This window comes from Cherax quadricarinatus, chromosome 6 (assembly GCF_038502225.1).
Source record: "Cherax quadricarinatus isolate ZL_2023a chromosome 6, ASM3850222v1, whole genome shotgun sequence".
Classification (NCBI taxonomy): domain Eukaryota; kingdom Metazoa; phylum Arthropoda; class Malacostraca; order Decapoda; family Parastacidae; genus Cherax; species Cherax quadricarinatus.
This window is the reverse complement of record NC_091297.1, coordinates 693,397-710,686: the sequence shown is the minus strand read 5'-3', so window position 1 is coordinate 710,686 and position 17,290 is coordinate 693,397. Positions and strand designations below refer to the sequence as shown.

General features: G+C 37.3%; 1 protein-coding gene across 3 annotated transcripts in view; it reads left to right on the top strand.

Annotated features, from left to right (window-relative positions):
* The window catches only part of LOC128691752 (PMS1 protein homolog 1), a 90,873-nt gene that overhangs the window by 33,174 nt on the left and 40,409 nt on the right, over positions 1–17,290 (top strand). For all 3 annotated transcript variants that reach the window (XM_070079625.1, XM_070079608.1, XM_070079618.1), the window contains exons 8-12: positions 1,194–1,334; positions 3,365–4,540; positions 5,852–6,089; positions 7,681–7,822; positions 15,321–15,404. In XM_070079625.1, coding sequence (XP_069935726.1) covers positions 1,194–1,334; positions 3,365–4,540; positions 5,852–6,089; positions 7,681–7,822; positions 15,321–15,404 — 1,781 coding nt within the window. The remainder of the gene's footprint in view (positions 1–1,193; positions 1,335–3,364; positions 4,541–5,851; positions 6,090–7,680; positions 7,823–15,320; positions 15,405–17,290) is intronic.

Sequence of the window (17,290 nt, the reverse complement as noted above, 5' to 3'; positions counted from 1 at the left end):
GGAAAGTGTTATGTAGGAGATGTCTGGGAACATGACTAATAAACAGAGGATAGGTTGCTTTAGTGGCTGTATTTGTATGTATGGTTATTATATCCATATTTTACCCTGTTTTCCATGGAAGGTATTGCCAACATCTTGAACCTTTTCACTGTTCAACCTTTTCACTGTCCATCACGTAGAAAATTTTGACCCAGAATGGATCTGTGCAGTGAGTTTGTACAGAATACAAAAATCCTGCCTCATGCAGTGTGTGACGGGGAGAGCAAAACCCTGACCTTGCGTTTGATTTAAAATAGTGACTATGAGGTGTTTTTTAGGATACTTTTTATGGTTTTATTGGCTGTTTCTTGTTATTTAATAGAATGGAAAACATACTACTGAAATAGAAATGATTTTAGTGGGTTCGAAGACCAAAAGTAACTTGAAATCAGCTTCATATTATTAGAAATAGTCAATTTTTTTCTGACACTCAGGCCCGTTTTATAGATTTTTACTAGTTCTGATTCAATTACTGGGATGTCATAAACCATGACCAATCATTCCTTTTTATATTTTATTATTCTAGAAATAGGGTAAATCTTGGATTTTTTGCACTACAATGAATTCAAAATGGAAGGCAAGTGTAATATAGGAGAGGCTTGGGGACATGATTAATGAACAGAGGAAATGTTGTTTTAGTACCTAGAACATCTACAGTCTTTATTTTGGACTCTATTTTAAATTGGATTTCTTTTTAATTTTACACAAAATTGGCCAAATTACTGACTTCTGTGCACTGTATAATAGTTTCTTGTGCTCGGTTGATAGAACTGAAGACATACTAGTGAAATTGCCAAGAATTTGGTCGAATTGAACAATGAAATTGCCATCAAATTATTGTACTTTTGGTATCATTGCTTGCATATAAAGATTTTCTAACATTTCAGAAGAATATTCCAATTTGGGTCAGGCATGTGCTGTACTGTGTAATTATATTTTGGTTTACCTTTATATAACCATCTGACTCTAACTGTTTTCACTTGTAAGATCTACATGTCTACCATTACATCTTCTATTAGCTGTATGAGTATAACGTGTTACGAAATAAACGCTTAGTATGATTCTGAGATAATTATGCCCTTAAAATGTTATTTGTTATCTTTATTTGTGAGGAAAACATTGACCATAATGATGCAACTCACTGTCTTTCTCAGTTGGTGAAAGCTCATTATAGCCAAAAGATGGAAGGGTGTCATGGTCGTTATCCCATTGGTATTGTTGTCTTGACTCTACCTCTCGATGCTGTAGACGTCAACTTGGAGCCTAACAAGACTAAGGTTCTACTCAAGGATGAGGTAGGCAACAACTTGGTCTTGATTCCTTCTCTCTGCATTATTAGTATTCTTCTTTCAATAAAGCAGCTGCATCCCACTGAGGCAGGGTGGCCTAAAAAGAAAAGCAAAAGTTTCTCGTTTTAAATTTAATAACTTATACAGGAGAAGGGGTTATTATTAATATTACATATGCAATATAATTAACATGTTTAGTTAAAAAAAATTAAATAGATTATACTTTGCTGCTCATCTCATTCTAATTGTACTTGTGCACACAGTTATTTCATCAGCCCTTCCATTTGCATGTTCAACCTCCAGTTGTGTTCGGCATCTCTCAATTTTATTTTATTTTATTTACAAAGGAATTAGAAAGCACACTATCCTGATTTGACATTTCCACTACCGCCATAGAGTGCATTGTTTTATTGGAGCCCAACTTACCACAATACATTGTATGATTGCCAGTTTCAAGAAAATTACCCCTTGCTACAGTGTACCTTCGATATAGAGTTTAGTAATTTATGAATATTTTTTAACACACCAGCTATCACCCACCAAGGTAGAGGTGACCCAGAAGAGAGAAATACGTTCATAATCGGTCATTCAGTACCTTTATTGCCAGAGATGTGTGTAGATATCTCAACTCAAACAATCCTCTGAACTGCAATATCTACACCTTGCCTTAAGAATGTAGTAACTGTGCTTTCACTTCCAGGACTTGCATCCATCTAACTGGTGTCCCTGTATTGCTTCATAAATTTTACACTGCTCATACTCCAACAACACGTCAAGCCATAAAAAACATTCATCTCCATACACTTTGATCTAATATGCTCACATAGGTTGATACAGGAATATGGGAGGGTGTGTGAAAGAAATTAAAAGTGAACATAGAGGAGTGCAACATAATGAGTGTAACAAAAAGCCAGTGCAGTGAAAGATTGAATAACAGATTGGAAGGAGGGAATATGGAGGAAGTGAATATATTCAGATATTTGGGAGTGGATATATCAACAGATGGGTCTATAAAAGAAGAAATGAACCATAGAATAGACCAGGAAAAAGAAGCAGAGGCATTTAAGAGAGGGTGGGGCAAAATAGGATGACTTAAGAAAGTATATAAATCTGGGAAGGAGGGATAAGGATCATTGTAGAAAGGGTTGGAAGGAGAGGGGTAAAGGAGGTTTTGAGTGGTAGTGAACATGCTAGATCTAGTGAATGGAAGCAAGAGGTTTTTATCAAACCATACCCCGGCCAGGATTGAACCCGCGGTCAGAGAGTTTGTTTGCAATCGTGTCATTACGATTTCGTGAGTCAAGAGGTTTTTATGGCTTGATGTGCTGTTGGAGTGTGAGTTTAAAAGAAATAGGCTAGTCAGAGTCCTGGAGGTAGAATGTACAGTGTCTACACTCTAAAGGAGAGGTGAAAATGTTGCAGTTTGTGAGTTAACTGAATTGTGATGCCAACACACTTCTGATAAGACAGCACTTGAATGAATCATGGTGGATTTGTTTCCTTTTTGATATTGGGAGGTAGGGTTTCCCCACCTTGGTGGAGGATGACCAGTGTTAAAAAAATAATAACACTAATAATTATATTAGGCATGAGGTATGTCACTGTCAGTTATGCCTTTGTTAGTAATAAATGAATAAAGCAGACAACCCATACAACCTCACCTTTAAGTCTTACCCTGTTAATGGCATTCAAGGATTGTGTTCCTATTTGTAACTAAATGAGTGTAGAGGGTAGGCAACACTTTCCAAGTTTCAGAGCTTCACTCAACTTTATATTCTTAACTTGAGTTAAGCTCATTATACTATTCATTGAGAATAAATCATTGTCAGTTGAAGATTGGAAATTGCATGTAACTTCAGACTTAGATCTTAACAATCTTCCTCAGATTACATTGTAATTTCTTCCATAATATGAAATTTGTTTTGAAGCTGAGGTTCATTTTATGCAGTACTTTACTGAAGTGTTAACATTTAGCTGGATTTTTTTTTTTTTTTTCTGATGTAAAAGCTAAAAATAACTACTAATACTCTTTCCAGGAAATAGTTCTTGAGTCTCTCAAGGAAATGCTGACAGAACTTTATGGTCCTGTTGAGAATAAGCAAAAATCTGACGGGAAGAAAGAACCTAAGGCTTGTTCTGCAGTGAACACTCAAGTTACTTGTACTCTGTCTTGTATTTCACAACCCCCAAAAAATAAACATTCATACACATTTAAAAAGAGCCATCATTCTCAAGAAAGATTCAGTTCTTCACATATGGGAGTAGAGAATCTTTTGTTGAAGGATGAAGTTATGGAAGATAGTCTTAGACTGAATGGACAGAAAGTTGGAAATCTTAAGCCTAAGTCACCACAATTATTTGTTAGAGATGAAGTAGTGGAAAAAGTGGATCAATATTTCTGTAAACAAAACATTACTAATGTAAAGCAAACTGTGATTACAAGCACCCCTCATAGTGAAGACCAGGAATTTTGTCCTTCTGTATCTGAAAGTATTATTACCCATGATGGAGAATTAACACATTGTGTGGAAGAAACAGATACTGACCTCGATATATTCTCTTCTAAAGATGCCCATATTTTGAGCTCTGATGAACAAAATATTTCAGGTATTGAACCCTTGTCTAACTCAAATTTGTGTAATAATGCCATTAACATTTCTAAACCAAAAACTAGTGAACAGTCTCTAGACAAGCCAATGAAACATAATGGCACTCATAATTTGAGCTCTAACAAGCAAAATATGTCATGTATTGAACCTTTGTCTATTTCAAGTTCATGTGATGTTAATGAGAAAGAAATACCTAAATCTAAACAGTCTAATGAATTAATAAAGCCTATTGGAATCAGTGTAGCTTCATGTGGGTCAGAACCTGAGAGCAATCTCCTACATGAATCTCTCCTAGGATCAGATGGTATTCCTGTCTTCAGAATTGCTGCACTTCCATCTGAGGAGCTACAGGCAAGCTTCATGAATGACCAGCCTTGTCAAGTTTCAGGAACAGAGAAAGAAAATGTAAAATTGACACATTTAAATATTTGTTATGATGAAAAAGATAGAGAACAAAAGACAAACTCACGAGAAAGTTTTACTGCATTGAAAAAGTCATCTTGTGAAGAGGAGTCTCTAAATCCTTCCATAGCTTCAAGTACAGAGAAATCAACCGGAGGATACTGGAGCAGAGGTCTTACAACAACTGGTGCAAATATTCAGGTAATTTATTTCAGTTGATGTTAAATGTGACTGCATATTTTTCAGTACACATTGTAATTATTTATGCATGAATGTGAAAATAGAGCTATGCTTATTGTGGCCCATTTTTATTTTTATTTATAAATAATAACTTTCTCTATGGGGAAGTGGAAAAGAATTCTTCCTCCATAAGCCATGTGTGTCATAAAGCAGTGACTAAATTGCCAGGAGCAAGGGGCCAGTAATCCCTTCTCCTGTATAAATTACTAAATGTAAAAAGAAACCATAGTTATTCTCTATAAAATGTATTTTTTGTTAATATTTCCCATAAGAAATAATGCAAATCCAATTAATCCATACTAGACACCCAAAAATATTAACAAAAAATACATTTTATAGAGGATAACTATAGTTTTACGCACAAACTAGAGCATACGAAAACCGAGGTTCCACTGTACGTCTTCCATTCTATCAAATGATACCATAATACAACTATAATAACTATACAAAAATACATGGCAAAGTCACTGTTTTAAACCAAAAAGAAGTCACAGTTTTTTCTCATTATGCTCTGCTTGCTGCAGGGTTTTTTTTATATGGTGTACACTTACCGCATAGACCCATACTCTAATATCTAGGCACAAATTTGCCACTTATGGCTTATCTGAATGAGCTGAGCTCATGGCGTTGGAAATAAGTCACTTTGTCTGACTTTTTTTGGTTATCCTAGGTTCCCTACACATATGCTGCTATGTATGATAATCTTTATAACTGTATTTGTGTATACCGGAATAAACTTACTTACTTACGGGATCGACAGTGGCTTCAAAGCCATGATATAACAGAACCAACCTTGAAATGGGTAAACATTCATCTTTTTCTGCTTACAAACTGTACACTGTAGACAAGGATAAGTAGCTGAAAGGCAAGTGATGCCTCAGATGAGGTTGTGCATGTGTGAATATATACACAAATAACCTGCACATAGGAGACTAAAACTTACGCCGACATTTTTGTCCAACTTGGACCATTAACAGTATTGTGCCTTTTTTATTGGTTATGTGTGAATGTATGTGCACAGTTGTGTCAGACATGGATATCTGCATGTTCTTGTCTGAAATAATGTACATGCTTGTAAAAATTCTATTAAATTCTTACTATTAGAATGTCAAGAATTAAATAATTATTGTTAGGGTATAATCTTTGTCAGGAATTGCAATTTAATTTTTTGTGGCATCATACATCATGCAAGATTCAGTGCAATGTGTGCATATGTATTCATTTACTTATCAATTTTGTGTATCATTAATATATAGTGCTTCTTTTATGCAGACTGTACAGCTTGTTAATTCTGCAAGTGCTGAAGGAAGAGTTCCCAACAGGAAACTTTCTCTTGGGAGTGATGTAAGAAAGAGAGCACCAGTTGAGCTTCAAGGAGCAGAAGCTGTGCTATCAAAGAAACCTAAACTTGATTCATTAAAACCATCTGGCAGTGAATATATCCATGGCAAACAAGTAAAGAAACCATCAAGTCCCTTCATTCTTTTTTCAAGGGATGTAAGGTCTCAAGGTAATGCTTTGAGATTCTTTTTGAGCACTTTATTCTTAGTATTATTTAGCCAGACCTTTAGTTTCTTTATTCAAGTTTGTTTTGTCTTATCATTTTACTGTCCTTCATGTAGATCTACATTATTAACGCCATGGTCCTCATGTAGATCTGTCTGGAGCTCTGCTCACTCAGATAAGCTGAGAGCAGTAAATTTTGGCCTAGATATAAGAGAATGGGTTTGTGCAGTGAGTGTACATAGTTCAGAAAAGAATCCTACCCTATGTGGTGCAAGATGGGAGAAGCAAAACTCTAACCATGTGTTTGGTTTAAAACACTGCAGCAGATTTGAGGTAGTTTCTTGGATTGTTTTTATGGTTTTATTGGCTGTTTCTTGGTATCTTTTGATAGAATGGAAGACACACTACTGAAATAGAGATGATTTTGATTGGTTTTTGCCAATTTTGCTGAGGATGGGCAAGGCCTCCCTGCACCCTCAGTCTGTTTAATGGGTTTTTACTAGGTCTGATTCAATTATTGGAATGCTGTGAACCATGCCCAATCATTCCTGGTTATATTTTATTATCTAAGAAATAGGGTAAATCTTCGATGCTTTGTGTGATTGTGAATTCAAAATGGAAGGCAAATGTAATATAGGGGAGGCCTAGGAACATGATTAATGAACATAAAAAATGTTGTTTTAGTGCCTAGAATGTCTATAGTGTTTATTGTGGACTTTGTTTTTTAAACTGGAATTTTTTTTAATTTTGTGTAGAATTGACAAAATTACTGCCTTTTGTGCACATCATAGGCTTGAATGGGTGGTTTCTTGTGCTGAATCAATAGAATGGAAGATAGGTCAGTGAAATAGCTAAGAATTTGGTCTAACTGAGCAATGGAATTAGTTTAAAATATTACTGAAATTGGATGAAATTGCCAATGTGTAAATTGCGCCCAGACCACTAACTTTCACTTGTCTGATTCTACTAAATTTAATACTTTTGGTATCATTACCTTCAAAAAAAAAATTCTCTATTATTTCAGAAGAAAAAAAAATTTTTTCCTTTAAATGTGGACACTGAGCACTTTTAATTTAGAGGCTTTGGACAATGAAGGGGTTCAACCATTCACATTCAGATATTATTACATGATCATAACTTCTTTTTAAATATGAAAATTTTGTTCCCTTTTCTGTATGTTATTATACATAAGGTAATCCCTTTCCTTGATGGCCAGTTTACATTCTTTTTATTCTTTCTTTCAACACACCGGCTGTATCCCACCAAGGCAAGATGGCCCAAAAGGAAAAACGAAAGTTTCTCTTTTTAAATTTAGTAATTCATATGGGAGAAGGGGTTACTAGCCCCTTGCTCCCGGCATTTTAGTCGCCTCTTACAACACGCATGGCTTACGGAGGAAGAATTCTGTTCCACTTCCCCATGGAAAATTCTTTTTATTATCAATGTTTATTTTTACCTCAATAGCCATATCTCACCAAGGCACGGTGATCCAAAGAAAAAACATTTGCCATCATTCTTTTGTTGTCTTTCCAGAAATGCACTGTCATTGCAATTCAGATCACCCTCCGACTTCATGATTTATATTTTTGTTCCAGTGTTATCTGAAAATCCTGGTGCAGACTTTGCTTTCATTGCAAAGGAGTTGGCAGAAAGATGGAAAGCTTTAGACCATGAAACAAAATGTTGTTATAACAATCAGGCTAAGCTGGAGATGGTTAAATACCAGGAGGAAGTCAGGTAAGTGATACCTGTATAATGTACTGTAAATCAAAAGTAATTTTGGTTTTGAATGGTAAATCAGTTTCTCTCGTAGGAATGTACAGGTGTAATGCTGATAGGTATATGTGTGAAGACACAATATGCAGAACAAGCTTTAATTAGGACAATGTTTGCCCTCACATAGAGTTTTATCAAGACTTTATGAAGCTCTTTCATGAGTAAATATTATTATATGTATTGTACATTAGCAAGAAGCACTAAACCATTATGGGTCATGTAGCACTCAGTGTGGCTCACCACACATAAAGGGGGTAGTGGAGGTGGAGGCTATAGTGTAGAAGGAATTAAGTAATGTTGGAATCAGTACAATAGGTTATTTAGTTTTAAACAGCCATGGTAATATCATACATCCCTGTGCTACTTTTACTGGGAAATAGTTCCCTCCTGCTCTCCTGTATACCCTAACCTCACTAAATCTGTATAAAAACCCTTAGCTACTTTCATTAGCTTACCCTTTATATAGTTTTGTATTTGCATGTTTTCAATAATACTGTAGCTCAGAAAACATGTTGAGAATTCACAAAACAACTTTTACATTTCATATACAATTACAGGTTGTATGAATGTGATTTTTTATTAGTAGTGAAAACATCCCATGCCTCTTGTTAGGTACAGTATGACTCCTATGGGTTTAACACTTTCCCCATGAATGTGATAATAATTTTTTTTTTTAACCCATCAGCCATTCCCCACCAAAGCAGGGTGACCCAAAAAGAAACAAAAAAACTTTCATCATCATTCAACACTTTCACCATCATTCATACATAATCACTGTCTTTGCAGAGGCGCTCAGGTACGACAGTTTAGATGTCTCTCCAAACTGACAATATCCCAAACCCCCTTCTTTAAAGTGCAGGCACTGTACTTCCCATTTCCAGGACTCAAGCCCAGCTAACTGGTTTCCCTGAATCCCTTCACAAAATAGTACCCTGCTCACACACCAATAGTCCGTCAGGTCCCAAAAGCCATTCGTCTCCATTCACTCCTATCTAACACGCTCACATACGCTTTCTGGAAGTCCAAGTCCCTCACCATAAAACCTCCTTTACCCCCTCCCTCCAACCTTATCAGGGATGACCCCTATCCTGCCTTCCTTCCCCTACAGATTTATACGCTCTTCAAGTCATTCTACTTTGTTCTATTCTCTCTAAATGACCAAACTACCTCAGCAGCCCCTCTTCAGCCCTCTTACTAATACCTTTAGTAACCCCACACCTCCTCCTAATTTCCACACTACAAATTCTCTGCATAATATTTATACCACACGTTACCCTTAGACAGGACATCTCCACTGCCTCCAGTCGTCTCCTCGCTGCAGCATTAACAGCCCATGCTTCACACCCATATAAGCATGTTGGTACCACTATACTTTCATACATTCCCTTCTTTGCCTTCATGGATAATGTTTTTTGTCTCCACAGATACTTCAATACACCAGTCACCTTTTTTCCTTCATCAATTCAATGGGTAACCTCATGCTTCATAAACCCATCCACCGACAAGTCAGCTCCCAAATATCTGAAAACATTCACCTCTGCAAAAACAGTGATAATGTGCGAGTGTGGTGAAAGTGTTGAATGATGATGAAAGTATTTTCTTTTTGGGGATTTTCTTTCTTTTTTGGGTCACCCTGCCTCGGTGGGAGACGGCCGACTTGTTAAAAAAAAAAAAAATCACTTCTTTCATAGTCCCTCATCACCTTACTCTTATCTGTGTTCACTTTCAACTTTCTACTTTTACACACCCTCCCAAACTTGTCCACTAACCTTTGCAACTTTTTCTTTAGAATCCCCCAAAAGAACCGTATCATTAGCAAAAAGTAACTGCGTCAACTTCCATTTTGTATTTGATTCTCCATAATTTAATCCCACCCCTCTCCCCAACACCCTAGCATTTACTTCTTTTACAATCTCATCTATAAATATGTTTATCTATAAATATGTTTAACATATTTATAGTGATCTAGGTAATAGGTTGGTAGACAGCAACCTCCCAGGGAGGTACTACCGTCCTGCCAAGTGAGTGCAAAACGGAAACCTGTAATTGTTTTACATGATGGTAGGATTGCTGGTGTCTTTTTTCTGTCTCATAAACATGCAAGATTTCAGGTACATCTTGCTACTATTGCTTACACTTAGGTCACACTACACATGTATGTACAAGCATATATATACACACCCCTCTGGGTTTTCTTCTATTTTCTTTCTAGTTCTTGTTCTTTTTTATTTCCTCTCATCTCCATGGGGAAGTGGAACAGAATTCTTCCTCCGTAAGCTATGCGTGTTGTAAGAGGCAACTAAAATGCCAGGAGCAAAGGGCTAGTAACCCCTTCTCCTGTACAAATTACTAAATTTAAAAAGAGAAACTTTCGTTTTTCTTTTTGGGCCACCCTGCCTTGGTGGAATATGGCTGGTTTGTTGAAAAAAAAAAAACAATAATAATATTAATTATGCCTCTTGTTTTGAAGTACCATTGAATAGTAAGTTTCTTATTACCGGGATACCTCAGGGATATGTTTAAAAGACAATATTCAAAATAAAGTTGCTAGTAATGGCAAATCAATTGATCAATAAACAAAGAGAGATAGTAGAGGGCAACAAGTGACTAGCTCCCTTAAGGTTTACTATACAAATAGTAGGAGTCTAAGAAATAAGATAGATGAGCTAAGAATACTTGCAAGTGTAGGTAATATAGATATTATTGGCATAACAGTGACCTAGTTCAACTTGAAAGATAGAGAAATGCCTTCTGAATGCAACATACAGGGTTATAAACTATTCCACACTGATAGGGTCAACAGGAAGGGTGGTGGGGTGGCGATGTATGTCAGAGATAATTTAAATTGTTGTCTTAGATATGATATAAGATTAGAAACATTGAACACAGAATCTGTTTGGCTACAGTTTCTCGAGGGACGTGAGAAATTAATTTTGGGTATGATTTATAGACCCCCCAAACCTTGATAGGGAGTGCAGTAAGCTGTTATGGGGCAAAATTCATAAGGCATCTAGATATGAAAATGTTGTGATAATGAGAGATTTTAACTTTAGACAAATTGATTGGAACAATATGACAGGAAATCTTGAGTCTAGTGACTTTCTTGATATGGTTCAGGATTGCTTTTTAAAACAGGTTGTGACAGAACCAACTACAGGAAACAATCTGCTTGACTTGGTTCTTGCCATCAAAGATTCACTAAATAATCTTGAGGTTAATGATGAGCTTGGGGAAAGTGATCATAAATCACTTAGTTTCAATATATCATGGAATTACCCAGATAACTGCAATCAAATCTCTGTCCCAGATTTTCGCTTCGCCGACTTCATGGGACTGAAAAATTACCGGGGTGGGCTAAATTGGGATGTCCTGACTATGGGTCAGGTAGGTGATCTTAGTTGCCAATATGACATTTTTCAGAGCATAGTTCTAGCTGCCCAGACAACTTTTGTTCCGAGTAGGGAAATTAGATCTAATAAAAATTATCCCAAATGTATGAACAATAGATTAAAACATCTCATTGGTCAAAAGAGAAGCATATATAGGAGCATCAAAAGAGGGGATGGGCAGTTAAGAAATCAGTATGGTATAAACCTTGGTAATAAATACCGACAAGTTGGTTTAGAAAGACACATAAGCAAACACTATGACATATTTATTAGAAAACGTTTCGGTCCTGGGACCTTGATCACTTCTAACATACAGAGGTAGAAAGACATTACAGTGGACCCCCGGTTAACGATATTTTTTCACTCCAGAAGTATGTTCAGGTGCCAGTACTGACCGAATTTGTTCCCATAAGGAATATTGTGAAGTAGATTAGTCCATTTCAGACCCCCAAACATACACGTACAAACGCACTTACATAAATACACTTACATAATTGGTCGCATTCGGAGGTGATCGTTATGCGGGGGTCCACTGTATATATATAGGCGGAGAGTGAGGTGTGACGCATGTGACCTGAGAAATGTCATAAGAACATAAGAATGGAGGAACACTGTATAAGGCCTACTGGCCCATGCGAGGCCAGTGAAACAACCTCTACCTATGATGAGGACGGGTAGACGATGAAATCATGTGACTCCTGTGTTGTTGGGTTGGTGGTGCTTAAGTATCATGTATGCCAATGTTTTTGAAATTTTGTAGTTTCCAGTGTTGCATTCTATAGTGTCAGTGACGGCGATTAGTGAGGCTTCTAGGCACTGTCGGCGTCTGAGGTCTGGTTCGGTGAGAACGAGTTGTGCCTCATTCTAGTTCATCAAATGTCCCGTGGAGTCTCTGTGGAGGACACAGGCATACCTTACATCATCTCTGTTAGATGGCAAACTTCCTTTCCTCGATGTTCCACTGTGCAGATCTCCCGACAGTGACAAACTTCTCTTTAAAGTGTATAGAAAACCTACCAACAAGGACGATCTTATACACTTTTATTCACACCAAGACACCCGCACTAAGAGTGGAGTCCTCATTGGCTTCTTGAGAGCTCTTCGCATCTCCAGCCCTTGTTTTCTAGAAGAATGCACTTACATAACACAAGCCTTTACACGTCTTCAGTTCCCATCTTTCTTCATCCGAGATTGCAGACTCAAGGCACAAGCTATCCTCAACAAACCACCCATGGAACAGCCCCCTAAGCAGTTTATAGTACTCCCATGTGGTGATGTTGCCACGAATACTCGCCGGGCACTTGCTATGAGTAACATCAACGTTTCCACCATAAACACATCATCTATCAAAGACCTCACTACGAAACGCAGCCCCACACCTCTAACTTCTACAGCAGGCGTCTACACTATCCCCTGTGGGTTCTGTCCCAAGAAATATCTAGGCGAGACAGGCAGAGATCTTGCAGTCCGCCTGAATGAGCATCTAAATGCCTCTAACAGAGACGATGTAAGGTACGCCTGTGTCCTCCACAGAGACTCCACGGGACATTTGATGAACTGGAATGAGGCACAACTCGTTCTCACCGAACCAGACCTCAAACGCCGATGGTGCCTAGAAGCCTCACTAATCGCCATCACTGACACTATAGAACACAACACTGGAAACTACAAAATTTCAAAAACATTGGCATACATGATACTTAAGCACCACCAACCCAACAACACAGGAGTCACATGATTTCATCGTCTACCCGTCCTCATCATAGGTAGAGGTTGTTTTGATAAGGACCTGCCTCACATGGGCCAGTAGGCCTTATACAGTGTTCCTCCATTCTTATGTTCTTATGACATTCCTCAGATCACGTGCGTCACACCTCACTCTCCGCCTATATATATAATGTCTTTCTACCTCTGTATGTTAGAAGTGATCAAGGTCCCAGGACCGAAACGTTTTCTAATAAATATGTCACAGTGTTTGCTTACATGTCTTTCTAAACCAAGAAATCAGTATATTCAATTAAAGAGAGAAATAAAGAAAGGAATAAGAAAAGCAAAAAGGGATTATGAGGCTAAGGTCGCAAGGGATTCAAAGACTAACCCAAAAGGGTTCTTTCAGGTATACAGAAGTAAGATTAGGGACAAGATTGTCCCACTTAAGAGTAACTCTGGTCAGATCACTGACAGTGATAAGGATTTACGTGAAATTCTCAATACCTACTTCTTCTCAGTTTTCACCCAGGAAAATACTAGCGATATTCCTGAAATACTGTAATAGATTACGTAGAACAGGATGATGATAAACTATGCACAATTGTGGTAACTAGTGACATAGTCCTCAGACAAATAGAGAAACTAAAACCTAACAAATCCCCAGGTCCTGATGAACTGTTTGCAAGGGTGTTAAAGGAATGTAAAGAGGAACTTAGCATACCTTTGGCTAATCTTTTTAACATATCACTAGCATACCTTTGGCTAATCTTTTTAACATATCACTACACACTGGCATAGTGCCTGATAAGTGGAAAATGGCAAATGTAATACCTATTTACAAGGCAGGTGACAGGTCCTTGGCTTCAAATTATAGACCAATAAGCCTTACCTCCATAGTGGGAAAATTTATGGAATCAATAATTGCAGAAGCAATTCGTAGCCATCTTGATAGGCACAGATTGATTAATGAATATCAACACGGTTTTACAAAAGGATGTTCCTGTCTTACGAATTTACTAACTTTTTTCACTAAGGTGTTTGAGGAGGCAGATCATGGTAATGAATATGATATTGTGTACATGGACTTCAGTAAGGCTTTCGATAGAGTTCCACACCAGAGGCTATTGAGGAAACTTAAGGCACACAGAATAGGAGGAGAAATTCTTTCCTGGGTAGAGGCATGGCTGACAAATAGGCAGCAGAGAGTTTGCATAAATGGGGAGAAATCAGAATGGGGGCACGTCATAAGCGGTGTTCCTCAGGAGTCAGTGTTGGGCCCGTTGTTGTTCACTATTTACATAAACGACATAGATGAGGGAATAAATAGCGACATAAACAAATTTGCTGATGACACCAAAATAGGCCGTCTAATTCATTCTAATGAAGACACTAGAGCACTCCAGGATGATTTGAATAGACTGATGCAATGGTCAGAGAAGTGGCAGATGCAGTTTAATATTGACATATGCAAAGTTCTAAATGTTGGACAGGTAAATAACCATGCCACATATAAACTAAATAATGTAGATCTTAATACTACTGATTGCGAAAAGGATTTAGGAGTTTTGGTTAGCAGTAATCTAAAACCAAGACAACAGTGCATTAGTGTTTGCAATAAAGCTAACAGAATTCTTGGCTTCATATCTAGAAGTATAAATAATAGAAGTCCTCAGGTTGTTCTTCAAGTCTATATATCCTTGGTTAGGCCTCATTTAGACTATGCTGCTCAGTTCTGGTCACCGTATTACAGAATGGATATAAATGCTCTGGAAAACGTACAAAGGAGGATGACAAAGATGATCCCATGTATCAGAAATCTTCCCTATGAGGATAGACTGAGGGCCCTGAATCTGCACTCTCTCGAAAGGCGTAGAATTAGGGGGGATATGATCGAGGTGTATAAATGGAAAACATTAATAAATAAAGGGGATGTAAATAGCGTGCTGAAAATTTCCAGCCGTGACAGGACTCGCAGCAGTGGTTTCAAGTTGGAAAAAATTAGATTCAGGAAGGACATAGGAAAGCACTGGTTTGGTAATAGAGTTGTGGATGAGTGGAACAAACTCCCGAGTAAAGTTATTCAGGCTAAAACGTTGTGTAGTTTTAAAAATAGGTTAGATAAATACATGAGTGGGTGTGGGTGGGTGTGAGTTGGACCTGACTAACTTGTGCTGCTTGGTCTGGTGCCATGCTCCTTCCTTGAGTGAAGGTGACCAGACTGGGTGGGTCATTGGGCTAATCCGGGGGGGAGGGGGGGATCATTGGGCTAATCCGGGGGGGTGCGTGGACCTGCTCCGCATGAGTCAGTAGGCCTGTTGCAGTGTTCTTTCTTTCTTATGTTCTTATGTTCATGTTTTCAGGAAAATCCGAGAAAATAGAGGCTTGAACACTTCATTTAATTCCCCATCGAAAAAAATTAGAATGACTAAGGCATCACTGGACAGGTAAGCAGTTTGTAACAGTGCAGTCAATGCAAATTTCAGTCTCCTTTCACAATCACACTACCATCAATAATTAATTAATTAAACCTAACACAGTACAGTGGACCCCCGGTTTACGATATTATTTCATTCCAGAAGTATGTTCAGGTGCCAGTACTGAACGAATTTGTTCCCATAAGGAATATTGTGATTTAGATTAGTCCATTTCAGGCCCCCAAACATACACGTACAAACGCACTTACATAAATACACTTACATAATTGGTCGCATTGGGAGGTGATCGTAAAGTGGGGTCCACTGTACCTCTAATACAACCTGTTTAATAATATGCCTTATATTACTTTGAATTGCTACTTCTTCATGTTACCTTTGCTCTTTTATCAGATTCATGCAGAATTTTCACTTAAAATTAATATTTTTTTTAACCCTTTCAGGATCCAGACCCCTAATTTGAAAATTGCTCTCAGGATCCATGAATTTAAAAAAAAAAAAAAATTCTTATGAAATGATGGAGACTTTTTCTGAAGGTAATGACACCAAAAGTACAAAATTTGATGGAAAACTTGCACTTTTGCAAAGTTAACAACCTCAGCGATATTTACACATTGGCACTTTCACCCGCTTTGAGTCCTATTTTAAGCCAATTCCATTGTTCCAGTCAATCAAACTCTTAGTTATTTCGCTAGCACGCCTTCCATTCTATGAATTGAGTAAAAGAAACCAACCGGTCAACTATTTCAACTACCCAATAAAGTGATCAGAAATTGGTAATTTGGCCAGTTTCACACAAATTTCAAAATAGTGTCCAGAATAATCATTGCATAATAATCCTGGCACTAAAATAACATTTTCTCTGTTCATTAGTTACATTTCCAGGCTTTACATGTGAATTCCATTTTGATTTTTTATTCACATTTACACATGAATTCCATTTTGATTTTTTATTCACACAAAGCATTTTTTTTATACAAAAAAATAGAAGATTTACTGTTATACAATATTATAATAATTGTATAAAAAATATCAGCGCATTTGTGAATGCATATTAGATCCACCAGTTGATGTGTATGTGTATTGGACGCAATATGTGATTTGTTTACTCTTGAACATCAGCAAAAATTGAACATTTCTGCTATTTTGAGCTCAATTTTAAGCTATTTTCAGTCCTAAAACCAATCAAAATCTTCTATATTTCTGTAATATATCTTCCATTCTATCAAATGAGATCAAGAAACTGTGAATACACCATAAAAAACCACATGAAAATAAACCACTGTCACTGGTTTAAACCAAAAACACTGTTGCAGTTTTTTTTTCATATGCACTGCATGCTGCAGGATTTTTTATATGGTGCAAACTTACCACATAGACCAATTCTCTCATATTTAGGCCTAAATTTACAGCTCACAGCTTATCTGAGTAAGCTGAGCACATGGCGTAGAATTACGGCACTGGCATTGGCTTCATAGCCGTAGGACTATCGCACGGACCCTGAAAGGCTCATTATTATTATTGTTATTATGATATACAGCCTCTCCTCACTTGGCGACGTACTCGTTTACTGATGACTCAGATTTATGACGGGCTGTCTGACCAGTATGCATACCAAGCTGATTTCCTCTTTTCTGTTTTTTACATTATACAGTATACTACTGTATAAACATTTTAAAATATACCAGAGATGTTATAAATGGTGCAAAGGTAACATTAAAACAATATTCAAGATGACTGACACAAACCCACTACCATTATAGTACAGTGGACCCCCGGTTAATGATATTTTTTTACTCCAGAAGTATGTTCAGGTGCCAGTACTGACCGAATTTGTTCCCATAAGGAATATTGTGAAGTAGATTAGTCCATTTCAGACCCCCAAACATACACGTACA